The sequence below is a fragment of the Melanotaenia boesemani genome, chromosome 19 (assembly GCF_017639745.1).
Source record: "Melanotaenia boesemani isolate fMelBoe1 chromosome 19, fMelBoe1.pri, whole genome shotgun sequence".
Classification (NCBI taxonomy): Eukaryota; Metazoa; Chordata; class Actinopteri; order Atheriniformes; family Melanotaeniidae; genus Melanotaenia; species Melanotaenia boesemani.
In genome coordinates this window covers 1694347-1720819 of record NC_055700.1, presented here as the reverse complement: position 1 = coordinate 1720819, position 26473 = coordinate 1694347, and the positions used below count along the sequence as shown (strand labels likewise).

At 41.6% G+C, this 26473-nt stretch overlaps 2 protein-coding genes and 1 long non-coding RNA gene across 6 annotated transcripts in view; 2 read left to right on the top strand and 1 right to left on the bottom strand.

Annotated features, from left to right (window-relative positions):
• The window catches only part of adamts6 (ADAM metallopeptidase with thrombospondin type 1 motif, 6), a 76591-nt gene extending 63348 nt beyond the window's left edge, over window positions 1-13243 (bottom strand). For all 4 annotated transcript variants that reach the window (XR_006008536.1, XR_006008537.1, XM_041970775.1 and 1 more), the window contains exons 1-8: window positions 12924-13243; window positions 11375-11775; window positions 10899-11278; window positions 9186-9357; window positions 8373-8590; window positions 8206-8289; window positions 5152-5297; window positions 1467-1510 (exon numbers count right to left, since the gene is read on the bottom strand). Coding sequence is in view for 2 of the 4 variants with exons in the window: in XM_041970775.1 (XP_041826709.1) it covers window positions 1467-1510; window positions 5152-5297; window positions 8206-8289; window positions 8373-8590; window positions 9186-9357; window positions 10899-11278; window positions 11375-11474 (1144 nt within the window). In the remaining 2 variants the exon portion in view is untranslated. The remainder of the gene's footprint in view (window positions 1-1466; window positions 1511-5151; window positions 5298-8205; window positions 8290-8372; window positions 8591-9185; window positions 9358-10898; window positions 11279-11374; window positions 11776-12923) is intronic.
• Window positions 13244-17717: 4474 nt separating this feature from the next.
• Window positions 17718-25393, top strand: LOC121630215. Its single transcript, XR_006008489.1, has 3 exons — window positions 17718-17730; window positions 20820-20824; window positions 25248-25393. It is a non-coding gene; the product is annotated as an uncharacterized LOC121630215 (long non-coding RNA).
• On the top strand, window positions 21203-23826 carry LOC121630214 (placenta-specific gene 8 protein-like). The gene is made up of 5 exons (XM_041970363.1): window positions 21203-21479; window positions 21605-21710; window positions 21901-22025; window positions 23069-23177; window positions 23267-23826. The coding sequence occupies exons 2-4, from the start codon at window positions 21626-21628 to the stop codon at window positions 23171-23173; spliced, it is 315 nt and encodes a 104-aa protein (XP_041826297.1). The 5' UTR covers window positions 21203-21479; window positions 21605-21625; the 3' UTR covers window positions 23174-23177; window positions 23267-23826.
• Window positions 25394-26473: the final 1080 nt, after the last annotated feature.

Here is a 26473-nt window from a genome sequence, read left to right as displayed (position 1 = left end):
AAGATTTCCTGCACAGATAGATTTATTCTGGCTGCTTCTTTCTTATTCGGGGATGTATTTACTGCTTTTTATGCTTTCAGCTGCAGCTTCTGGCTGCCGTGCAGCAAGCTGAAAGCTGCATGGGGTAGCAGAGAGAGGACGGACTTCAACTTCATCTCAAACTCAGTCTGGTTGGCCTCTCACTCAGGGTTTATTTTTTCTGAGATATGAATTTATAAGCTGGAACACCTGCCTTCAGACCTCATACATCAGGGTTTGGTGGTCAGCTGTGCTGTAGGTTTTCCTGCATGAACTGTGTGCCTCTGCTAAAAGTGGCATGGCTTTGGTATCCTCTTTACTAAGAGGCTAAACAAGAATAGACTCGCAAATCAGGAGGCCACTGAAACCATTACTGGAGGGAAAGAGGGAGCCTGAAGGTGAAGAAAGAAGGAGTAGAGGGAGGGAAAGGAAGAAGGGTGGCTACTCTACGATTAGTTTAAGAATGTGTGTGTGTGTGTGTCTTGGGGAGGTGTGGGTAGAAAAGTGAGTGTGTGGCTTTAGTGCAAACACACACTCACTGAAAGCTGTTTTCTTAACACCGGGGTGGACGGTGCATTATCTCCAGCCCCGTGATTACTCAGCGACCCTAAAGGCCAGCGAAGTGACCCGGGAGCATGATCCCTGAGAGGCGAGGGAGGAGAAGAGGGGAGGGCGGCGTGGGGAGGGCAACGAGGAAGCCGAGCAGATGCCAGGGCAATTAAAGCAACCAGGGAATGTGACGAATGCGGTCAATCTGTCAAAGCGCCCCTGAGGTCACAATATTACCTCCAAGATCTACTGTGGTGCCTTCAGGGCCTCTGCAGTGATAAGACGGGGAGAGAAGGGCTGGGTGGAGGTTTGGATGGGAACTGGGGGGTTTGGGAGGAGGGAAGGTGGTTTTCTGCCACTGTTTGTTGTCATTTTTTCTCTCCAATATCACCAAAACCTGCATATCAGCCCCTAACACTCCCTGTAATTGTCCTTTTCCCTTCCATTTTCCCTTCAACTCCTCCTACTTCTACCTTACTTCACCCCCACCCTCCTCATGTTTCTATCACATACCCTTTCCTTTCTCTCCCTCAACCCCCGGTGGAAGTGTAAACACCTTAGACAAACTGAGGTTAGAGGCGGAGGACCGGCTGGAGCTGGTGAGAGGAGGTGACCACAGCTGTCCAGGTTCAGGGCTCCTGGCCTCAGCCAACAGAGGGGAGCCGCTGAGGAGCTATAATAACACAGATGAAAACCTCCTCATTATGTCTCACAGGAGCTGTCTGGTGTTCCTCTGAGGGAGACGGCGAAGGTTGCTAAATAAGGTTTGTCTGAGGACACGCTGAAGGCCGAATGTGAAAATGAAAACCTTTCCAGAGGGAGAAAGAGAGGGACGAACTCCTAAACCAGATTCAAATGGTCAACAGCAGCAAAGAAAACAAGTTAAACTCTCAACTCACCTAAAGTACCGCAGGGCTTGTTCTTGTAGGTGCAGATGTCGTATCTAAGAGCAGGTTTAGAGAGAGAAAAAAGTGGAAAACAAATATTAACATAAAACTTACTGATTTTTAACACTTATGCAGTTTTCCTTCTCTGGCTTTTGGCCATTTCATTCTTTCCATGTTTAATCACAGTCTGGCCAGATATACTCTCAGCCTTTAGCATAACAATGGTGAAGTCATGACAGGGTTACTTCTAGAAAACACCTGGTTCATTCCTCCATCTACTGCATGAGCTTTCCTTAAAACGTGCCCGAAGTAACGCAGAGCGCTCGGACATGAGGGGGAATAAATAGAAAGGCCTGGCTGGTGCTGTTAACCCCCCGTGCAGGTAATCCAATACAGCCGCCGTGCTGTAAGGACACATCATACATTTCAAATGAATGATCCAATCATTACTAAAGCTTTTAATCTATTAAAACCAAGGGCACTGCTAATTTCATTTCATTCTCCTTCCCCGCTCTCACCCCAATAAATTCCTCTCGGTCTCTTTTTTCCTGCTAACCAGCGAGATACAGTCATGACCTCCTTATTTGTTTTCTTTCATCTCCTCAGTTTCCTTCTTCTTTTTTCTGAAGCGACAGGTCATTTTCCAAACAAGGACACAAACGCTATCTGATGCATCGACCGACAATGAAGCAGCACAGCTGCTGGGGTCATTTCTACGATGATGGGTGAGGAGGAGGAGGATCATGAGAACGGCTGCAGGAGACAACAGCTTCATGCAAACCTGGTGGTGACGAGGCTTCATAAAGGCTTCAGTACAACGTAGAATCCCAAATCCAGAAAAAGTTGGGACAATGTGTAAAATGTAAATAAAAACAGAATCTCATCAGGTCATATTTCATTCCCACTAGAAGATAAACAACATATCAGATGATGAAACAGACATTTTACATGTGATGGAAAATATCAGCTGATAGTGAATCTGAAGCAGCAGCACGGTGTAAAAAGTAGTTCCAGGGTGATGTTCAACACGGTGGAAAAAGTAGTTCCAGGGTGATGTTCAACACGGTGGAAAAAGTAGTTCCAGGGTGATGTTCAACACGGTGGAAAAAGTAGTTCCAGGGTGATGTTCAGCATGGTGTAAAAAGTAGTTCCAGGGTGATGTTCAACACGGTGGAAAAAGTAGTTCCAGGGTGATGTTCAACACGGTGGAAAAAGTAGTTCCAGGGTGATGTTCAACACGATGTAAAAAGTAGTTCCAGGGTGATGTTCAACACGGTGTAAAAAGTAGTTCCAGGGTGATGTTCGGCACGGTGTAAAAATTAGTTCCAGGGTGATGTTCAGCACGGTGTAAAAAGTAGTTCCAGGATGATGTTCAGCACGGTGTAAAAAGTAGTTCCAGGGTGATGTTCAACACGGTGGAAAAAGTAGTTCCAGGGTGATGTTCAACATGGTGTAAAAAGTAGTTCCAGGGTGATGTTCGGCTCGGTGTAAAAAGTAGTTCCAGGGTGATGTTCGGCTCGGTGTAAAAAGTAGTTCCAGGGTGATGTTCAGCATGGTGTAAAAAGTAGTTCCAGGGTGATGTTCGGCACGGTGTAAAAAGTAGTTCCAGGGTGATGTTCAGCATGGTGTAAAAAGTAGTTCCAGGGTGATGTTCGGCACGGTGTAAAAGTAGTTCCAGGGTGATGTTCAGCATGGTGTAAAAAGTAGTTCCAGGGTGATATTCGACACGGTGTAAAAAGTAGTTCCAGGGTGATGTTCGGCACGGTGTAAAAAGTAGTTCCAGGGTGATGTTCGGCATGGTGTAGCATCTCCTCTTCTTCTAACAGGCGTCTTCAATCGTCTGGGAAGTGAGGAGACCAGTTGCTGGAGTTTTAGGAGAGAAATGTTTCATACAGAGATTCCTCCTGATTCTCTGAATCTTCTGATGATATTCTACACTGTAGATGGAGGATCTTTAAAGTCTGAGGAACATTTTTCTGAACTTGTTCCACAGTTTTAGATCCAGTTTGTCTCAGATTGGTGAACCTCCGTCCATCTTTCCCTCTGAGAGACTCTGCCTCTCTGAAATGCTCCTTTTATATCCAGTCATGTTACTGACCTGTTACCAGGTAACCTGGTTAGTTGTCCAATGCTCCTCCAGGTGTTTCTGGTTTGTACCAGGTACTTTTCCAGCCTTTTGTTGCTCCTGTTCCAACTTTTTCCAGACGTGTTACTGCATCAGATTCACTATCAGCTCTGATTTTCATCACATGGTGAAACGTCTCAGTTTCATCATCTGAGATGATTTTACCTTCTACTGGGAATAAAAGATGACTTGATGAGGTGTGGAAATCATTCTATTTTGTTTTTATTTATAGTCCTGATGTTTTAGTAATTAGGGTTGGATAATAAAGAAAAATTAGATAACAAACAAACAAAATAAATAAGCTAAAAACAGAGAAAATATTTCTTTTCTTAGTACTTTTAATTCAATTTCTCTTTCTTCTTCTAAATTCAGACTCTATTCAGAATTACTGAATAGACAGAAAAATGTTTTAAAAAACAGAAATGAAAACTATCTTTATTAAACATCCAAACTGAAAATATTTTGTGTGAGTAGGAAATCTTCTCACAGAAGATTTAACTCAGAAGATCAGGCTCACAGGTCCTGACAGGGAGATATCCTCGGCTTGAATCTGGCAGCCTATGGAATGTGGGATCCTAGGACCTGCCAAGCTCTCTTCGAGGACCTTTCTACAGGCTTCAATGGTAAAGTTATTATATTTTCACCATTAATGGCTGTAATCCATTAATATAACAGGGGTATTGAAAGCACGCGGGATCCTGCAGCAAAAATGTGTCACAGTTGAAACTTTTCCGTCTGAAGTTCATTTAGTGCTCCTTGTGTGAGCAGACAGTCGGTTGCAAGTACAGTCAGGTTCATGAGGCGAGTGTCCAGTCTTTCACTCCAAAGCTGATTCTTGCATCCATAAACAGACGTGTTTGAACGCAGGATTCTGCAGTGCCTATTTGCATGTTGCTAAAAACAAAGGTTTATAAGCTACAAGCCATTTTTATGATGCGGGTGGACTAAAAAAAAAAAGAAACAAGAAAAAAAGACCGTTCTGTTTCCTGCCAAAGAGATAAAGCCCACATCCACACAATGTAGAGTCTTTGAGCAGCCACAGTGAGAAGTTTGTGAAGCTAAACCCAAAAGAACAGAAGCCAAAGAAGCTGGAGAACATCAGCTGGAAGACAACAAGCAAGAGCTCAGTGATGATAGAAAGCCTGTTTCATACACACCCCAGAGAGTCACACATCTTGGCTTTAGCCCATGTCAATCAAAAAACACCATCCTCTCTGAGGACAGAGCCATTTGGAGAATATATACATTTTAGTTGCCAGGAAACATTTCTGGCAACAGTGAAGCTTCTGCCCAGTAATGGCAGAGTTTTGCTGTTTAATACTAACAGCCTTGACATTAATTGCAGGGTGACAGGTACAGTATGTCTGCAGCAGCACAATTTATTCCCTCAGTTACAGGTAAGATTTGTGCACAAAAACTGGACGTTTCAAGGTTTTCTTGCTGTAGCTGCTGGCGGCTGCCGAGGGCTTCAAAAGTAACCTGCAAACCATTTGCTCTAAATGAGAAAATTACAATGAACTTTCTACTGGGACGTGAGTTAAATGTGGTGCGTAGCTGTGAGCCAACTCTTACCGGGTGATTAGGACAGCGTTGTCATGATGAGCCATACCGTTCTCTGGAATACTGTTCCCACCACTGTGATGAGACAGGATGGTTTTCTGCCACTTACAGAAACTGTCCAGAGACTTGTCAGCATGATGATTAATTTCCAGGTTTGGCTGCAAAATACAAACACTTTAGCACACAACATGGTAAAGTTCTGCAACACTGAACCACAGAACATTTCATTTCATATTGCACTGAGTTGTACAGAACGGTGTTGTAATGTGCTGGATTATAAAGAGTAGTTTAATCTTATCTCATATGATGCTCCACCGTCCTGAATTTTTTTTATCATTTTGTGATGTATCATTTTATAACCTTAAACTGTATTATATGTTTATAATTTATAAATCCTAAATGCATTTTATTACATATCATATTGTATCACATGATAATATATCTCACTGTATCATATTATATCATAATGCATTGCTGTACTATACCTGCAATATAACTTCTTATTATATGAGTCAGGGTGTTGTATCATGTCGTATCATAATAATAAATTATAATAATGCTTTATTAATCCCAATTGGGAAATTTAGCTCTGCATTAACCTGTACACCTTTCTCTAGTAGTTCACCTCTATTGGCACATTTGGGACTCGAACCACATCAAATCACAGCAGGCATTGTTTCAATGTACCATATCGTATCAGGTACTGTTTCAGTGTATCATATCAGGTACAGTTTCAATGTATCGTATCAGGTACTGTTTCAATGTATCGTATCAGGTACGGTTTCAATGTATCGTATCGAAACTGTTTCAATGTATCGTATTAGGTACTGTTTCAGTGTATCGTATTAGGTAGTGTTTCAATGTATCGTATTAGGTACTGTTTCAATGTATCGTATTAGGTACTGTTTCAGTGTATCGTATCGGGTACTGTTTCAGTGTATCGTATCAGGTACTGTTTCAATGTATCGTATCAGGTACTGTTTCAATGTATCGTATTAGGTACTGTTTCAGTGTATCGTATCAGGTACAGTTTCAATGTATCGTATCAGGTACTGTTTCAATGTATCATATCAGGTACTGTTTCAATGTACCATATCGTATCAGGTACTGTTTCAGTGTATCGTATCAGGTACTGTTTCAATGTATCATATCAGGTACTGTTTCAATGTATCGTATCAGGTACTGTTTCAATGTATCGTATCAGGTACTGTTTCAGTGTATCGTATCGGGTACTGTTTCAATGTATCGTATCAGGTACTGTTTCAATGTATCGTATCGGGTACTGTTTCAATGTATCGTATCAGGTACTGTTTCAGTGTATCGTATCGAAACTGTTTCAATGTATCATATCAGGTACTGTTTCAATGTATCGTATGTACTGTTTCAGTGTATCGTATTAGGCACTGTTTCAATGTATCTTATCAGGTACTGTTTAAATGTATCGTATCAGGTACTGTTTCAGTGTATCATATTGAAACTGTTTAAATGTATCGTATCAGGTACTGTCTCAATGTGTCGTGTTGTATCACATCATATTTTTATTGTATTTTATTACATCCTATTGCATTGTGCTCAATCCCAGTATGTTGGGACTGTCCTTTATCAGAAATTACTGTAGTCTCATGCATTACCTTTTAGCAACCTGATATTATTTACCATTATCATTTACCATCTTGTCATTATGTATTGTCATATCATATTTTGATTTACTGTATAAAAGTACATTTATTGAATGACAGTAATTCTTCATATAGTTTATTTTCTCATGTTGCACAGCACTGAATTATGGATGCATTAAGACTTTCTGTGACAGATGGTATTGTGCTGTATCATGTTGTAGTGTGTAGCATCATATATTGTTTTGTATGACATCATACTGTGTCCTATTTCGACATATAGTAACATTTCATGATATAATGTATAGTTGAGTATCACTTGTGCTGTATTGTATCAAATTACAAAAAGCCCAACGTGATATTTATATGTTGTTTTATGTTGTGCCTTATAACATAATTGTGTCATGACATGTCATACTACGATAAATCGTATTAGATAAAATTACATCACATATTGTATAAAATCTTATTAATCAATCTAACACGTGTTTTCTTATGTTGTACTCAGTCATATCTTCTCATATGGTGTTGCTTCATATAATGTTTTGTCTTAGTATGGTGATATATCGTATTGTTTTATACTGTATCTACTAACTTCTGCTGTACTATACATTATGTGTCAAATCCTATCAGCTGCTTCACATTTTGTATCCTGTAAATAAACTGTGTCTGCTCTTTTTATTGGACTGGAAAGCATAATTTTAAGTCACATGATAATGTTGTTTAATGTCTGATGTAGTATGTTATTACACTGTATTGAATATTGTGTCACTGTGTAAGGCAGAGGATGTGACGACCAGTCACTCGTAGTAAATATTACAGTCTCCATTTTCATGCCGGTTGAATCAGACATTACCCTGTCAGTTCAGATGTAGAAAGTCTTTGTAAAGAAAGTCTATTTTACAATTCATGTTCACATTCAGCTCCAGTAGGTAACTCACAGAGAATCTTGGGATGCAGCATGTGTGTAAAAATGTTAAAGTAGTGGTGTTACTGCATAAGCAGCACAATTCTTAGCCAAAGTAACTAAAGTGTTTTCTGCTCCTTTCATCAAAGAAATGGACCTAAATTTCCTTCCCATTGCATCAGTGTTTGAATTAACTTTAGAAAAAAAGTTCATTTTTGGACGTGTACTACACAAGAAGCTACTTGAATCCTTTTAGAAAAAACAGATGGTGGAAAGAAACTCTGTTTCTGCCATCACACACATCCACATGTACAGTGCATGTAAAATCCTCGATGGAGGCTCCCTGAGGGAAGATGCCTGAGCACATCTTTGATCTGAAGTGGTGACCATATGGTGAATAGTCTGCCTTCTCTCTGCCCCTTCAGAAAACACTGCAGCTCACTTACGCCAAGTGCATCAATTATACACTCACCACAGGTGAGGGAACAGATACTAAAGCAGCAACGCGTGGTTGCTTCGGACTTTCTGGAACATTCTACTTACCTGGTCTTCTGTGAGAACAATCAGCCGGGTCACAATAATGTTCACAACATTTCCTAGACTGGCATCACGGTAAAGTTTGGCAACCTGACCTCCAGAAAAGAAGAAAAAACACAAAGTCAGACATCTGCACCATACACACAGAAAAACAGCAACATGACCAAACTTACAATATTCATCACAGACAAGATGTAGTGCTCGATGTCTCTGCGACCATGGTAACCAACCATCATTTTATCAGCGACCACCAGCGTCTCCACGAAGCGCTCCGAGCTGACGGAGCGCCTCCGTCTGTGGGTGCCGGCGGACCGCTCGCTGCTGTTTGGAGGGGACGAGTGGACAGGGGAGGATGGGCTAAACGGGCAAGGTGCATTGTTTTTAATGAGGTCTGTGAGAGACGGGAGGACAGAAGCAGGTTAGAGATATCTGCATGGGAATGATGACACAATGTTTGAGAGATGTATGATAGATGCAGAAAGGGAACGTGTCCTTCTGAACCTCGCAGCTACAGCCTTTGTTTTATGACCCAGATGCTCTGGGAAAAACCTATAAGATGCTACGTGTCGGGGCATGCTAGCTTCCTGCCTTTGCTGTTTCCTATAAGACCTTGTCCCAAATACCAAAATATCCACCTGGTGCTGGTTCCAGTTTGTCTAATGTCAGCAAACACAGTTTGATTCTCTGAGATCTAAAACCTGAGCATGATTACTGCTTCTAAAATTAGGTTTTGTGTTTCTATAAAAGTCTAAGTTTAGTGGTCTTTATGTACTGAATGGCCTTTTATGAAAGCTGGACTAAGACTTTCTCTTACAGGCTGATAGGTGTCCAGGCCAGGAGTAACTACGGCACACAAGAGGCCTGCTCATGTCTTCCAGAACCTGGGCCTAGAACCAAACCAGCACTTCCTCTAACCTGCTATGTATAGTTTCCCTTTACGTCAGTTCCACCCACACACAGTCCAACCCAGATGGAGGTTCACCAACCTGAAATGCCACAGCTGAACTCCTGGCTATGCTCTTGTGGTGATGGAATGGCAGACATTTTATAAATAACATGTTGCTGTGCTTTCTCCAGGTTCCATTCACTGGAGGTGGTGGATGTGTTCTTTAAAGGCTCTATTAAATACTGTTCTTCCTCTGTTGTTATGACACCGTGCTGTGGTGGAGAAAAGGATGAAAGGAACAGGTTATAATCTGCTAACAGGCTTGTTTTCTCTACGTTAATGTTATCAAAGAGGAAATTCAGCATCTGTAAACTGTGCATTCACACAGAAAACAATGCAAAACTAATCCATGTCAAGCACAACGAAGGTGGACATGAACTTCCTCTCTGCTGTGCTTCAGCTCCCTGCAGACGAGGCTGTCCTGAGCTTGCAGGTAGCTGTAAAACCAGTGGTGACTGACACCAGTTAGAGACTCTGACACGACCAGTGAGGTCACGGTGGATTACAAACTGTTAGTGGTAAAATATCAACCCCCCCCAAACTAACCCCGACCAGAATGAGAGCGATGTGAGGAATCAGAGGTGTGACTACTCCACAATCAGGCCTTCCTGCAACATTTTGTGCTTTTGTTCTGGTGGAATCTTATATTTTGCTCCACATTTTCTCAGAAACTTACACACTGCCATTTTAAAATATGAAGAATTTGGGCATTTACAAAGCAGGAAGTTTAGATAAAAGGAATAGAAAGGTTCACTCTCAGTTTAGAGGTCTCAGCATCATCATCATCATCATCCTTTCTACTCTAAGTTTAACCCCAGCTTCAGATCCAGACCCTCAACTTCCAAATCAAGGCCATACTTTTACACATTTGACGTTTTAGTCAGTCATCTCCAGTCAGCTTCACCAGCCTTTTAACATTCTTCCCTTTAGTCATCCATCTGGAGCTTAAACTGCTCGAAGCCCTTCGGTTTGGGTCTATAGCAAACGCTAGCTTGGCCGTGTAAAAACCCACAATAAAAACAATTAACCACATCTCACACTAGCATGCACAAACTTTTTCAGTTTAGGGTTTTACTGGTACGTGATGTCAAGATCGTGTAGTGTCCAAACAGCTGATTACATTAAAGCACAGACACAGTTTTGACCATTTTTGGTGCTGGAAGAAAAAAGAGCAAACACTAATTCAATTTATGATTCTCAGCGCAGGTCTTGCCAACACATTTGGCCACATGTTTGCTCCACATGATTACATTTGTCAATAAGAAGCAGGGCTCTTTCTGCCTTCTTTAGAGTTGCTCTGAAGCAGGGGGATAGCAGCTATTAAAACTTCTTCCAATTCCTTGATTAGCACGGAGACGCTGGACAGTCTGTGGATAAAAGCCTCGGGACTAAAAGCTGAGACGGGATAATTAGACTCTTTATTAGAGCTGCTGAGTTTAGTTTCAGAGCAGAAAACTTCATGTGCAGCGCTGTCTCCGGCTCAGACGTATGATTTAAGTATGACAACTAAAGAAATGTGATCACAGCGGTTGAGGTGCGGCATTCACAGATCACTGAGATGATTAGATTTTCTCTACATGAGCGTGACTTCAGAGCTGCCTGCAGGGTCAGAGTGCCAAGTGGAAAGAAGCCAAGACAACTGGTTGAGTCCTCTGACAGAGTAGCTGCAATGAGAGCAGGCCAGGCTGCATGCGTGAGTTATCTGATGGTGGTATGAGGGTTTGTTTGAGGGAAGCGGGGAGCTTCTACTCACCAGGCCCCTGCAGTTGCTGAGAGCCACTCTGCTCGTGCTGTGCTGATCTTGCAGGAATCCCACATAGTGGCAGTTATCTACCAGGTTATGACGCCACTCCGGCCCTTCTTTGCCCCAGTACTCCACTGTGAAATGTTTAGACACCAGGTGGGGGTTGAGTGTCAGGTTTAAGTGAAAGTGCTTTCCGTAGGCTGACAGTCTGTAGAACAGCTGGGACTCTGGAGGGTCCAGCCCAGGCTGCGGCCCCATGATGGGGTCTGCCCCCCTTCTCCGTCGGCCAGGCCGTTGGTGCTTCACAACGTAGCTCAGGAACTCCCCATTCTCATCCACCCGCACGGGCACAGTCAGCTGGTAGTGCTGCAGGTAGGACAGGAACTCCTCTTTATCAGGACAGAACAGAAAAGAAGAGGATGAAGAAGAGATTTTTGGTTCAATGGAAGCTTTGAGAGATGTTTCCCCCCCTGTTACCATCATACCTTGAGAGTTGTGCGAAAGTCTGTTTATGCTCTGAAACTCGGAAGCAGCCATCACCACCAGGCTCAGAGTCCAAGTCAGCGTCTTCCACAAAATTTCCATAATTCAGGGAAAGATGTGACATGGGGTGGGGGTAGAGGGTGCTACGAACGGGTTAAAAGCCCAGTGTTGGTCCGATGCCACACCATAACAGGTCCATGGTTTGTCTCCTTCACTGAAAAGCTCTCCGTGCTCACAGGCTTGTCCAGGTCTCAGAATCCTCCTGAAGGCGAGCACTTCCACATCTTACTGGCCTCTGAATTCATGTCAGCAGCTCGCAGAAAGCTCTGTAATCCATCAGACACGTCTCTCTCAGGTGTGGCTCCTATACTGGAAACTTGCTTTGACCGATCCATCTGCATTCCTGCAGAGACAGTTACAAGAACATGGTTCCATCTCTTCAGTGATGAGCTCTACTCCAACAACCAATGAATGATCTGCATCATATTTACACGCCAAGCAGTTTGAGTTTCCAGCTTCCAAACGGTAACAGCCGGCAACTTTTACATGTTTAGGATGTTGCACTGAACTAAAATGGACATTTTCATGGTTTTTTTTTATATATATATATAAGATGCTGAGAATTACACTCATTTTAATCATCAGTCAGTCTGCTGCATTCATCATTTTGTGCAAAAACTACAAGTCCCACAACAGATGTGGATTTCAGAGTGGCAAAAATAAAACAAAACAGAACAAAAAAGCTGCAAAAACTCCCCTCCCCAGAAAGTTTGTCTTATTTCTTCTGCTCCGGCTCATCTGCAGGTTTACAGTCTGAACATGTTCTTTTATTTGGCAACCCTTCAGTTTACACGTGTATCTCATTAACTAGCTATTGATGACAGATTAACGATTAATTAAAAGGGGGGAAACGAGGTTGCACAAAGTAAATGATGGATATACAAATCCCAGCTGTGCAGACTGGTCTGCATCAGCTGCACAGTTCACTCAGAAAGGAACTTTTATAAACAAACGTCAGGTGATATAAGAGTGATGTTCAGTGAAAGTGACTGCAGAAAACACGGATGGCAGCCTTCGGGAGAGGAGGACTTCGCGTGTATTTCCTCAGCTGTGGAGCTCCAGCGGTCCAGACAAACAGCGCTACCTACTTGGCCACTCTGACCCAGACAGCTGGCAGCCGGCCCGCATGCATTACACCGGTACCTCAAACACAACCTTCCTGGAGCCTCTGCAAATCAAAATAAACCGCGGGTTTTGTTGCATGTGTGAGGATTTTCTAAGTCTGTTCAAACAGACCTGCAGCGGTGCAAACTTCACACCTGGAAGTGTGAAAACTGCGAAAATGCCGCCTAAAGCGCACATTTTCCATGCAACTGCCCCAAAGACACTGTCTGGACTCTCGGTGCAGAAACACACGGCTGTAAACGCTGGCTTGTGAAGGAGTGCCTACCTGACAGGATTTATACGCGCGCACGAATCTGCAGCGATAAAACTAGCAGAAAGATACCGACCTGGTCTCAGCGCACAGGGGGGGTGTTAGCAGATATTTACCATGCTCATCTTCATTGTCAGCTCCAGTCCAATGTGCACAGACAGGAGAAAAGACTTGTGCAGCTCTCAAGTTCCGCACACAAACCTCCTCCACTCTGCTCTTCTCATCTCCTTCTGAACTCTGCCATCCTCTGGATCTGCAGTGAGTGTTCTCCCCCTCAGCCCGGGACACCCGAGCGCCAGTATCTCAGCCCAGACTGTCTCAGAAAAAGCACTTATTCAGCTTTTCAGAGTATTGGGTTTCCTCCAGCAGAAGGGTCTACTTTCAGCTTATCTGCCCTCCTTGTAGTCTGGACTTTGTGTTCATGCTTGTGGCTCTGAGTTGCTCGGGAAGTTTGGAGGAAAAAAGTGCATCAAACAGCAGCAGAGTTGGCTCGGAGCAGCTCCCCCTTCCTAACATTGCAGAGACCGGGTATGTCCAGGACAGCCTCATACTGGCTGCCTTTTCTGAGGGGGGGTGACGTCAGTGCAGATGTGTCTCCTCATCAGCTGTGCGCATGTCTATCAGTGCTGCCCTGAAATAACACCTCAGCTCTTTGCAGGATGCAGTCCTGATGGAGAAAAATGCACAACTTTCTGATTTATTACTCACTACTACCTCAGAGTAAGTCTTCAACATTAATAATTACTTTCCAGAAAAGTTTACTGAAAAAAAAAGAAGATATTTCCAGCCTCAATCATAGAAGATGTTCAGATTCTCAATCAAATAAGTAAATTAACATCAAAACTCCCAATAATCAGTGTTTAATGTGGGGTTGATGTAAAACCCCAATTCCCAAAAATTTGGACAATGTGTAAATGTTAAAAAAAAGCTGAATCTCATCAGGTCATATTTTATTCCCACTAGAAGATAAACAACATATCAGATGATGAAACAGACATTTTACATGTGATGTAAAATTTGAGCTGTAGTGAATCTGATGCAGCAACACGTCTGGAAAAAGTTCCAGGTGATGTTCGGCACAGTGTAAAAAGTAGTTCCAGGGTGATGTTCGGCACAGTGTAAAAAGTAGTTCCAGGGTGATGTTCGGCACGGTGTTAAAAGTAGTTCCAGGGTGATGTTCAGCACGGTGTTAAAAGTAGTTCCAGGGTGATGTTCAGCACGGTGTAAAAAGTAGTTCCAGGGTGATGTTCATCATGGTGTAAAAAGTAGTTCCAGGGTGATGTTCGGCACGGTGTAAAAAGTAGTTCCAGGGTGATGTTCGGCTCGGTGTAAAAAGTAGTTCCAGGGTGATGTTCGGCACGGTGTAAAAAGTAGTTCCAGGGTGATGTTCGGCTCGGTGTCAAAAGTAGTTCCAGGGTGATGTTCGGCACGGTGGGAAAAGTAGTTCCAGGGTGATGTTCGGCACGGTGTAAAAAGTAGTTCCAGGGTGATGTTCGGCACGGTGTAAAAAGTAGTTCCAGGGTGATGTTCGGCACGGTGTAAAAAGTAGTTCCAGGGTGATGTTCGGCACGGTATAAAAAGTAGTTCCAGGGTGATGTTGAGCACGGTGTAAAAAGTTGTTCCAGGGTGATGTTCAACACGGTGTAAAAAGTAGTTCCAGGGTGATGTTCGGCACGGTGTAAAAAGTAGTTCCAGGGTGATGTTCGGCACGGTATAAAAAGTAGTTCCAGGGTGATGTTCGGCACGGTATAAAAAGTAGTTCCAGGGTGATGTTGAGCACGGTGTAAAAAGTTGTTCCAGGGTGATGTTCAGCACGGTGTAAAAAGTAGTTCCAGGGTGATGTTCAGCACGGTGTAAAAAGTAGTTCCAGGGTGATGTTCAGCACGGTGTAAAAAGTAGTTCCAGGGTGATGTTGAGCACGGTGTAAAAAGTTGTTCCAGGGTGATGTTCAGCACGGTATAAAAAGTAGTTCCAGGGTGATGTTGAGCACGGTGTAAAAAGTTGTTCCAGGGTGATGTTCAGCACGGTGTAAAAAGTAGTTCCAGGGTGATGTTCAGCACGGTGTAAAAAGTTGTTCCAGGGTGATGTTCGGCACGGTGTAAAAAGTAGTTCCAGGGTGATGTTCGGCACGGTGTAAAAAGTAGTTCCAGGGTGATGTTCGGCACGGTATAAAAAGTAGTTCCAGGGTGGTGTTGAGCACGGTGTAAAAAGTTGTTCCAGGGTGATGTTCAACACGGTGTAAAAAGTAGTTCCAGGGTGATGTTCGGCACGGTATAAAAAGTAGTTCCAGGGTGATGTTCGGCACGGTATAAAAAGTAGTTCCAGGGTGATGTTCGGCACGGTATAAAAAGTAGTTCCAGGGTGATGTTGAGCACGGTGTAAAAAGTAGTTCCAGGGTGATGTTCAGCACGGTGTAAAAAGTTGTTCCAGGGTGATGTTCAGCACGGTGTAAAAAGTAGTTCCAGGGTGATGTTCAGCACGGTGTAAAAAGTTGTTCCAGGGTGATGTTCAGCACGGTGTAAAAAGTTGTTCCAGGGTGATGTTCAGCACGGTGTAAAAAGTAGTTCCAGGGTGATGTTCAGCACGGTGTAGCATCTCTTCTTCTAACATGTCTGGAAATGTCTGGGAAGTGAGGAGACCAGTTGCTGGAGTTCTAGGAGAGGGATGTTGTCCCATTCTGGTCTGATGCAGGATTCTAGCTGCTCTACAGTCCTGGACCTTGGTTGCTGGATTTCTGCTTCCATGATGATCCAGATGTTGTGTATTGGTGAAAGGTCTGGACTGCAGGCAGGCCAGTTCAGCAGCCGGACTCTTCTCCTGTGAAGCCATGCTGCTGTGATGGATGCAGGATGTGGTTCAGCATCGTCTTGCTGAAACCTGCAAGGTGTTCCCTGAAAGAGACGTTGTCTGGATGGGAGCAGATGTTGCTTACAGAGATTCCTCCTGATTCTCTGAATCTTCTGATGATATTCTACACTGTAGATGGAGGATCTTTAAATTCTGAGGAACATTTTTCTGAACTTGTACCAGTTTTAGATCTAGTTTGTCTCAGATTGGTGAACCTCCGTCCATCTTTCCATCTGAGAGACTCTGCCTCTCTGAAATGCTCCTTTTATACCCAGTCATGTTACTGACCTGTTACCAGGTAACCTGGTTAGTTGTCCAATGCTCCTCCAGGTGTTTCTGGTTTGTACCAGGTACTTTTCCAGCCTTTTGTTGCTCCTGTTCCAACTTTTTCCATCAGATTCACTATCAGCTCATATTTTACATGATAAAATGTCTCAGTTTCGTCATCTGAGATGTTTTTACCTTCTATTGGGAATAAAAGATGAGCTGAAAATGATTGTTTTCTGGTTTTTGTATTTTATTATTATTATAGAATTGGGACTCCCTCAGATATGAGTGTCTGATCTTTTTAACACCTTTGTTTTACTTTATACTTATAAAAATAAATTCCAGATTGTAGATTATGATTTTACTTAAAAACACTAGCAGCGTCTAAGAACTAAAAATATGTTTTTCTAATTTACTGCAACCTTTGAACTGTCTTAGTAGAAGTAGAATTATTCTTAATCTTCAAAGTGTTAGCAGAGTTAGAGGTGAAAAAAAAGCATTTTCACTTAAATTTGAGGTACTGACAAACTCCAAAACCAAACCTCAACCTTTAAAGTTTGTCTTTAAACAGGAATTTGCAGCTTAATCAAAGTTGGAAACATTTCTGCGTCGTTGCACCTCCTACTGTTTGTCCTCTTTAATACATTTATTTCACATTAGCAGCATCAGATACCCGCAAGTTCAGTCATTTAATGTCTTTTATGTGTTTAAAAGCACCTTTTTTTCCACTTGCAGTGGTTGAAACAACAGTATTTACATCCTTTTGCTCAATTAAAAATACTGGAAATGATGTATTTTATGTAAATAAAACAAATACCAGCAAAAAAAATCTGATATAAAATTTGTTCCATGCAAATGTTTCCATTTAGTCTACATAATACTCATCTACTGTATGTTTACTTTCTACATGTAAAACGTCACCAAACAGCTGAATGTCAAATCAGTTCAACTTTATAGTTGTAGCGAGACATGTGCTAATAAAGCTGTAAGATACCATAATACAGAATATAAAGTCATATAAATACTACACGTACCCCCAAAAGTAAAACAATATAGAGATCAAATAATTAATGATGTAAAAAATTAGTTTGTCTGCAGCAGAGCAAAACAAGCACTTTTTATTAGAAAAGTTCATAATTTACGGATAAAATATGTGTTACAAACATTATTAATGAAATATCACAATATAAAAATGAAGATATTTGTAATATTTATATCCTGCATCACTGTTTCATTTTAACTATGTAATCTACGAACAGTGACTCACGTTTTAGTCCCATCTCAGATTTTATGTAATATAATAAACTATTCACCACATTTTAACTAGTAGGTAAAGTTTATTTATACAGCACTTTTCACAGGTAAAAATCACAAAGTGATGGACATCAAATGGCTGCAATAAAACAACATAAAAATAATAATGACATTAACAAAAAGCTTTCCTGTCTGGGGCAGCAGCCTGGAAAGCCAGGTCTCCCCAGGTTCTAAACAAGTCTTTGAGACCTTCAGGTCTACATCTTTATAAACGTTTTCACTTCTCTGTTCAACTGTTTTTATATATAAAAAAAGAAAACTCAAGATTTAACTTGTGCTTTAAAAGGAAGCCATGATTTTCCCCAAAACCTGCAAGTATTCCACACGCATGTGTTCACAGATCAGTTTTATCTCTCTTTTATTAACCGTCCCTGGACCCCGAACGTCCTCCGGAGGAGCCTCAGCTGGGAGGTCAGGCTCCTACCTGATGCATCAATAACATCAATTTATACTTTTAATGTGAATATTTGAAACTTTTGAGTCTTTTCTACATGAGTTGGAACAGAGTAACCTCTTCCAGTGTTACATTGTTCTATTATTATTATTATTTATTCTTAATTTAATATGCAGGTAAACGAAGTCATGTGATAATTAAAGTTTATTATGTCTAAGCTAAGCAAAACTCCTAAACTGAAGCTGTTTGTTTAGTAACATGTCTGAGAACATGACGCATGTTCTGTTTGGTGAGAAGTTCTGGGGTCTTTCTGGGTGTTGCAGCCAAATAAGCACCCTGTCCAGAGTGTCTATCTTTAGCCTGTCGGAAATCGAAAATCACGCCAATCCCTGAGTTTCAGTTACAGCTGCTCATTATGTGGGAGCCTGTATCATTACAGCCAGGTCGTCGTGCTTGTTCCTGCACCGGTTGCTTCCACGTCAGCTGGTTTCATGGGAAGCAGCGCCACCGTGTGTCCACGGCGGAGCACTGCAGGGGTCAAAGCCTGGAAGGTGAATCTGAGGGGGAAACATGTGAGGACAAGGTGTGTCATGTGTTTAACTTCTGTACGCACAGCCATAAAAACAGTTTGACACCTCTTCAGTGCGGGTGGAAAGCGGGAAATAAGACATGAAGGAGAAGTTCTTTACCTGGTGATAATATATTTATATACTGTTTACATTTATCTCTGCACTTAACTGACCCAAAGTTTCAAATGCATGTCATCAAATCATAATAAACAAAGAGCTAGAATAAGAATGATATAGAAAGATCCTTATTTGAAGTTTAAAATTCAGATTCATCCAATCAAAAATGATTGTTTAAGATGAGATAATCAGAACATGAGTAACCTACAAACCCGGGAAAGTGGGCGAGTTACTGATGAGTTTCAGATACAGATGAGTGGCAGTAAAGAAGGGAGTGTTAGCAAACCTACAGCTGATAACTCAGTGTTAGCAAACCTATGGCTGGTAACTCAAAGTAAGAAAACCTACGGCTGGTAACTCAAAGTAAGAAAACCTACAGCTGGTAACTCAGTGTTAGAAAACCTACGGCTGGTAACTCAGTGTTAGAAAACCTACGGCTGGTAACTTAGTGTTAGAAAACCTACAGCTGATAACTGAGTGTTACAAAACCTACAGCTGATAACTGAGTGTTACAAAACCTACGGCTGGTAACTCAAAGTTAGCAAACCTACGGCTGGTAACTGAGTGTTAGAAAACCTACAGCTGATAACTGAGTGTTAGAAAACCTACGGATGGTAACTCAGTGTTAGAAAACCTACGGCTGGTAACTCAAAGTTAGCAAACCTACGGCTGGTAACTCAGTGTTAGAAAACCTACAGCTGATAACTGAGTATTAGAAAAGCTACAGCTGGTAACCGAGTGTTAGAAAACCTATGGCTGATAACTGAGTGTTAGAAAACCTACGGCTGGTAACTCAAAGTTAGAAAACCTACGGCTGGTAACTTAGTGTTAGAAAACCTACGGCTGGTAACTCAAAGTTAGAAAACCTACGGCTGGTAACTGAGTGTTAGAAAACCTACGGCGGATAACTGAGTGTTAGAAAACCTACGGCTGGTAACTGATAGTTGTCAGCCGTAGGTTTTCTAACAAAGTGTTAGAAAAAACCTATGGCTGGTAACTCGAAGTTAGAAAACCTACGGCTGGTAACTGAGTGTTAGAAAACCTACGGCTGGTAACTCAAAGTTAGAAAACCTACGGCTGATAACTGAGTGTTAGAAAACCTACAGCTGGTAACTCAAAGTTAGAAAACCTACGGCTGGTAACTTAGTGTTAGAAAACCTACAGCTGATAACTGACGGCTGGTAACTCAAATTTAGCAAACCTACGGCTGGTAACTGAGTGTTAGAAAACCTACAGCTGATAGCTGAGTGTTAGAAAACCTACGGATGGTAACTCAGTGTTAGAAAACCTACAGATGATAACTTAGTGTTAGAAAACCTACGGCTGGTAACTGAGTGTTATAAAACCTACGGCTGGTAACTGATAGTTGTCAGCCGTAGGTTTTCTAACAAAGTGTTAGAAAAAACCTATGGCTGGTAACTCGAAGTTAGAAAACCTACGGCTGGTAGCTGAGTGTTAGAAAACCTACGGCTGGTAGTTGAGTGTTAGAAAACCTATGGTTGGTAACTCGAAGTTAGAAAACCTACGGCTGGTAGCTGAGTGTTAGAAAACCTACGGTTGGTAACTCAAAGTTAGAAAACCTACGGCTGGTAACTGAGTGTTAGAAAACCTACGGCTGGTAACTGAGTGTTAGAAAACCTACGGCTGACAACTGAGTGTTAGAAAACCTACAGCTGGTAACTCAGTGTTAGAAAACCTACAGCTGATAGCTGAGTGTTAGAAAACCTACGGATGGTAACTGAGTGTTAGAAAACCTACAGATGATAACTTAGTGTTAGAAAACCTACGGCTGGTAACTGAGTGTTAGAAAACCTACGGCGGATAACTGAGTGTTAGAAAACCTACGGCTGGTAACTGATAGTTGTCAGCCGTAGGTTTTCTAACAAAGTGTTAGAAAAAACCTATGGCTGGTAACTCGAAGTTAGAAAACCTACGGCTGGTAACTGAGTGTTAGAAAACCTACGGCTGGTAGCTGAGTGTTAGAAAACCTACGGTTGGTAACTCAAAGTTAGAAAACCTACGACTGGTAACTGAGTGTTAGAAAACAAAACCTACGACTGGTAACTGAGTGTTAGAAAACCTACGGCTGGTAGCTGAGTGTTAGAAAACCTACGGTTGGTAACTCAAAGTTAGAAAACCTACGGCTGGTAGCTGAGTGTTAGAAAATCTACGGTTGGTAACTCAAAGTTAGAAAACCTACGGCTGGTAACTGAGTGTTAGAAAACCTACGGCTGACAACTGAGTGTTAGAAAACCTACAGCTGGTAACTGAGTGTTAGAAAACCTGCGGCAGGTAACTCAAAGTTAGAAAACCTATGGCTGGTAACTCAAAGTTAGAAAACCTGATGACCTGAAAACCTTCCCAGACTGATGCACAGCAACAGTTTCTTCTCTGAGATAATTCTGGTGTCTTTCCTCCGTGGCCTTGCGGTAACACAACTGAATGCTAGAAGTTTCTGCTTTTATAGATGTTTAGCAGCTACTGGCTCATTTCTGTGGAAGCAGTGAGGGTGGATGCAGGTTTTTACACAGTGATTCTGTATTGTAGTTTATGTTCAATGAATAAAAATATGGTTTAATATCTCGCCTGTTGTAGAGAAATTGTCTTTTTCCTGTGGCTGTAGTTATACAACATATGTTACAAACTGCTGTACAACTGGAAAATTGCAAGAAAGTAGCACAAAAAAGAGAAAAATAAGGAAATGCTGTTCAGTAAATGGACTTTAAACCACCAACTGGTGTCATTAAATTGGAACATAGCAACCGTTGCCATGGGACAGCAGCCAGATAGCGACTGTTAAACATGACTTCTCATTAATCACTGATATCTGACATTAGGTGTTGCTAATACGATAAGGTGGGTCAGGATAATGAAGCTTTATTCCTTCTTAATATAAAAGTCGATCGTTCAGATCACGTTTGTGTGGAAAAGTTGGATTTTTATTTTAACCTTTATTTTAGTTCAAACTCAAACGATCCACAAAGATCACGTTTGCTGTAGATGTTTAATAGGTGTGTGAGCATAGGTGTGTTTAGTGGCCTCATTACAGGAAGTATGTCACGCAGACTAAAGTCTCCAGACCGGGCTGATCAGTTATAAAAGCCGACGCTGCCTCCTGGATTCATTCTGCCATCCAGGAGACGCCATCAGCAGTTCTGCAGCTGGTAAGATTCATCTTTCTAACGACCGGATGCCTCTGCATCTGATTTATTCTGATCTCTGCAGGGCCAGATAGAGAAGTATTAGAGGAGCTCTTGGCTGATAAGAAGCGACTCTTTTCATCCCACAGGGAGAAGTTTTTATCCTGATCATGGCTGTGACCAACCAACCGGGTAGATACGAACCCTCTGACTTCCAGACCGGCCTGTGTGACTTCTGTGATGACTGTGGAACCTGTAAGTATCCAGATCTGACCCAGAACCCCGGCTGGGTGTCCAAGTTGGGGTCTAATGTTTTCCTTCTGGTCTTTAAAAATCTATTTGTCCCATCAGTTATAGTCTCTAAGCCATTTATGTTCAGGGAGAAAAAATAAAACCCTTATCTAACAGAGCATCTTCTGATGCGTGTCCGTCCCGTGTGCTTCAGGCCTCTACGGTCTGTTCTGCTACACGTGTCTGGGCTGCTCCATCGCCAGCGACATGGACGAGTGCTGCATGTGTGGTCACGGGATGCCCATCCGCAGCGTCTACAGGACCAGATACAACATCAGAGTACGTTTCTAAACATGTTAATATGTTCCAGCAGCTGCACGGCACTTTTCTGAAGGGATTTGGAAAGAAGTCATAATTAAATAAACTTTTATTATTCATTTTGTAGCCGTGTGGCTGTGTGACATCATAATGATTCATTTAAATACAACATCAGCATGGAGAAAATCTGTAAATTAATCTGCATTCAATTAAAAAGAAGCTTTTTATTCACAGAGTAAAACAGCAGCTGATAAACACCTGATCTGTTATGACCTTTCCACATGCAAATACCCTGCTGTGTGTGGAAAACTACATGGAAATTTATTTAAATGATATCGCTGTACGGCATCATAAAGTATAAACACTGATGAATTGATGTTATCCAGCATCTTACTGGTCAGATTTGAACTATTTTAGTTTGAACTCTGTAAATTAACTTTATTAGATTTTAGTCTATTTTAGGCCATTATTATGATAAATTAGCTCCTTTCCCCACAAAGTAGTGACTTTGCAGTATTACAATGAGCTGCTCATCAAGCTGAACTTTGGTTTTCTGATATATAAAATCCTCTCTGATGTCTTTTTTTCAGCCATATGAACATAAATACAAAGCAGCTGAACCTCTTTTCTTGGTTCTTGATTAAGTTTGTTTCTGTTCAGGCACCATAGATGTCGACCTGTATTAACTTCCAGGTGTCCATCCAGAACACAGCCGATACGTGTTGGTTCATAGTTATAACGTCACAGCGTTTATAACTCATGCATTGAGCCCCGGGTTGGGAACTACTGCACCATGACACACAAAAACAAACAAAGTCCTGTGTGAAGCGTTATCTTTAAACCGCCTCGTGTTTGATTTTTCATACTTACAGTTTGTTTAGAACAAAGTGCAGAAGTTCCCAAACAAAAACTTCCTCCTTTTATTTAAAGCATGTTGTTCATACATCCATTTCTGCTGAGTCATGCTGTGCAGTCGCTGCATCCACCAGGAACTGGGATTCTGTGAAACCCTGATGCAGCAGGTCTCTGCTGCACACTCTCAGGCCTGCTGTTTGTGCTTGCAGGGGTCAATGTGTAAGGACTTCATCGCAGCTGCGTTCTGCCCCATGTGCGCCACCTGCCAGCTGAAGAGAGATATTGACCGTCGGAAGGAGCAAGGCATCTTCTGAACGGGTGAGGCTCTCACACTCTCACAAACCTCAAATATTTCTGTAAATATGGAGCTCAGATGACAGATAACCATTTAACTTTATGCCGTCTAGATGTCGCCATGGCAACAGAGAAGTTGTAAATCAGCCTGATGCGGAGCTGATGAGAGGAACCCATCCTCTTCCTCATAAAATATACCACTGTTTATGGTTTAGTTTGTATTTTTCATCATCATCATCATCATCGTCGTCGTCGTCTCGGGTCAGGGAGGCCTCAGCTGCCTCACATGATCCGGATTTTCTTTTATCTGCTCTTCACTGCAGATATGCATGTCTGCTTACTTCAAACACTCGGAGCTTCAATAAAAACCTTTCAGGCTGGAACAGCACACGTTTCCTGAGTTTTCCTCTCCAAACCTTCATGATGTGTCCCCACAGCAGCAGGATCTGTCAAATACGTCGTCTTCAAGGCCCACAGGGTTCATATCACGTAGTCAGAGCTCTCCACCTGACAGTTCATAATCAGTTAAATCTTAAAGAGTGTAAAGGTCTCGGGTTGTGGGTGTGGATGGAGCTCCTTGCTAAAAGGTTGTAATTATAATGATGGTTTTATTGAATTCGTATCCAGATCAGTCCTTTTTACAGCGAGTAATAAAGTCACTACTCACGTTTGTCATGAGAGTTTGACGTCTTGAAAGGTTTGTTCACAGATAAGACCTTTACGGTCTGGACACAGAAACTTTCTGACAGAAGGACAGACAGTGAACGCACCGCGTGGAGCGACAGCAGCATGTTGACCAAGCGGCGGGTTTTTCAGGCTTTTCATCATGGCTGTTTACCAGGTTCATGACACGTGGCTTACTGTGTCAGAATTCTCTCCTTCATGCAGAGACACACGTTTTTATTTCATACAATCATTTACAGACACACACCGATGCTTCTAAATCATATTTTACTTTTATGTCTGTCAGCAACAAAACTCACTTTATGGACGGATTAAGATTAAATTTTCAGGAAATCTCAGGAATAAAAAAACAGCCGATTAGATTTGGGGGAGAATCCGGATCAGCCCCAAATTTTTACAGGGTTCTTTACTAGTGGGAGGTAGGGATGATTTCACCATTACAGCTTCTAACTCAGCAATAATATTCACAATGGTTGTCAGCAAACAAACAAACAAACAAACAAACAAACAAAAAAACAAACAAATAAATAAATAAATGTACTTGGTGAAGGTCTGCGCGCTCTGAGTGCTTCTAGTTTATTTTTATAAACTTTCCTAAAATGTTTAAACATGTTTCCATATTTTTATAATATGAATATTCTTTAAATAATAAATCTGCATCGTTTTTTTTTCTGTTTATCGCTACCCTCTCCATGGATGAAAATACTAGAACCACTGGTCAGGTAGGTGTCCGCTGTGACGGAGACTATCCATGAGAGGGTTAAATGACACTGTGGATGGTTTTAGTTATAGTCATAAATCCATCTACATGGAAGAAAAAGGAAATATCATGATGGTGTTTTATATGAATATGAGTAAAGATTAATAGATAATATATATGTAATATTTTACCTCCTTCATACAGATGATATTTCACAGCCTTACTTGGAAATAATCCGTTTTTTTTACTGGGGAACAAAATGCTCTTAGATTAAAGAATCAGGCAATTCTTTTTTTTTTTTTTTTTTTTTTAAACCAAAATTGAAAAAAATGGGAATACCATTATTTTTCAGTTTTTTCATTAACAATCAAAATCGGAAAAATGAAAATCCAAAGATGAAAAACTAGAAAAAGCAAAATAAAAACCAGCTGTTTTTTGTATTTCTGTAATTGTTTTTATTATTTTTCCTTCAGAATTGAAAGATGAAGACGTGTTGTTGGGGTAGTGCAAACAGAAATGTGCTTTTTGAGCTGTAAACAACACAGAATTACTTAATTGTGATAAATATCACATACTGTTGATAAAATTTGTATTTCTTTAAGTTTATTTTAAAAAACAGGATTTTGGGGGTAAAAAATGGCTCACAGCGCCCCCTACAGGGTAAAACCAGGTTATGTTTTTCATGACAGAAACGTTTTTTATGTCAGGAGAAAATTTAAAAAACCCACAGCCCCTCCCTCCAGATACAGGTAGGCGGGGCCTCGCCTTGCAGACATAGAAAGCCACGCCCACAAACCCATATGAAGGGATGTGAGCTTATCTGGTGTAGATATGCTAGTTTCAGACTTCTGTTCTTTCAGAGTTTCTGTTGAAATCTTCCTACAATGGGACGGATTTGTGCTTCTGAGGGTGTAAAAGTAAAACCAGACTTTATTCTTTACCTGCTGATCCTCATCTGGAGACAGACAGCAGCTCAAATCGTAGCAGCAGCAACTTCCAGCAGCTCTTCCTGCAGCTGCCACAACCTGCCGTGAGTCTCCACAGCTTTCCAGAGCTGCTGGAGCTGCTGACAGGCAGCTAACAGCTAACAGCGCTAACGGCTCAGACTTATACGTTCAGGACCACCTGGTTCATGTGTAGCTGAGGAGATTCAGGAGGGAAAGTCTTCCTCCTCAAAGACGCTCTGTGGTGAAGCTGCTTGGTGAATCTCGCTTTGCATCTTGCCAGTGAGCTGAGCTGCTGTCTGTCAATCATTTCAACCTGTGTGACCCCTACCCGCCCACTCTCCACAGTGGGTGGAGGTACGCAAAAAGTAGGGTGTAGTTACACTGTAACAGGTGGCGCGGAAGTTAGAATAATTCTTTCAAAATTAAAGCCCAAATAAACACGTAACAATATGCAAGAACATTTAATAATGTTAAATTTACATACATGAATAGCTGCGTTGACCCATGTAAAACATTCATATGTTCTTTAATGCTGACAGTGACCCCGAGGTAATGAATAAAATGCAAACTTTAAAAATAAAAACCTAGTGGTTAACAAGTAAGCCGGATTACAACAGATTGTTCACCGTTTCTGTCATCAGTGTGCTGCGAACTGCTAAGTTACGTTTAACCGCTGGAATTTATCCGCACTAAGCCCCATCTTACATGGTGGACAAGTCAGGAAAATAATATTGAACTTAATGCTTTTATTTTCTCGAGAAGTGTTTAACCAGTCCAGATCACATCTAATGAAAACAGTGCAGCACAAACACCCCTCATAGTTTGGTTGAATGCTGTCTCATTGTCTCAGGAACGCACATCTGAGTATGTTGAGTATTCCAACAGGTTTCATAGCATCCAACATTTCATCCAACATTTCATCCAACATTTCACTTCATCCAACATTTCATCCAACATTTCATCCAACATTTCACTTCATCCAACATTTC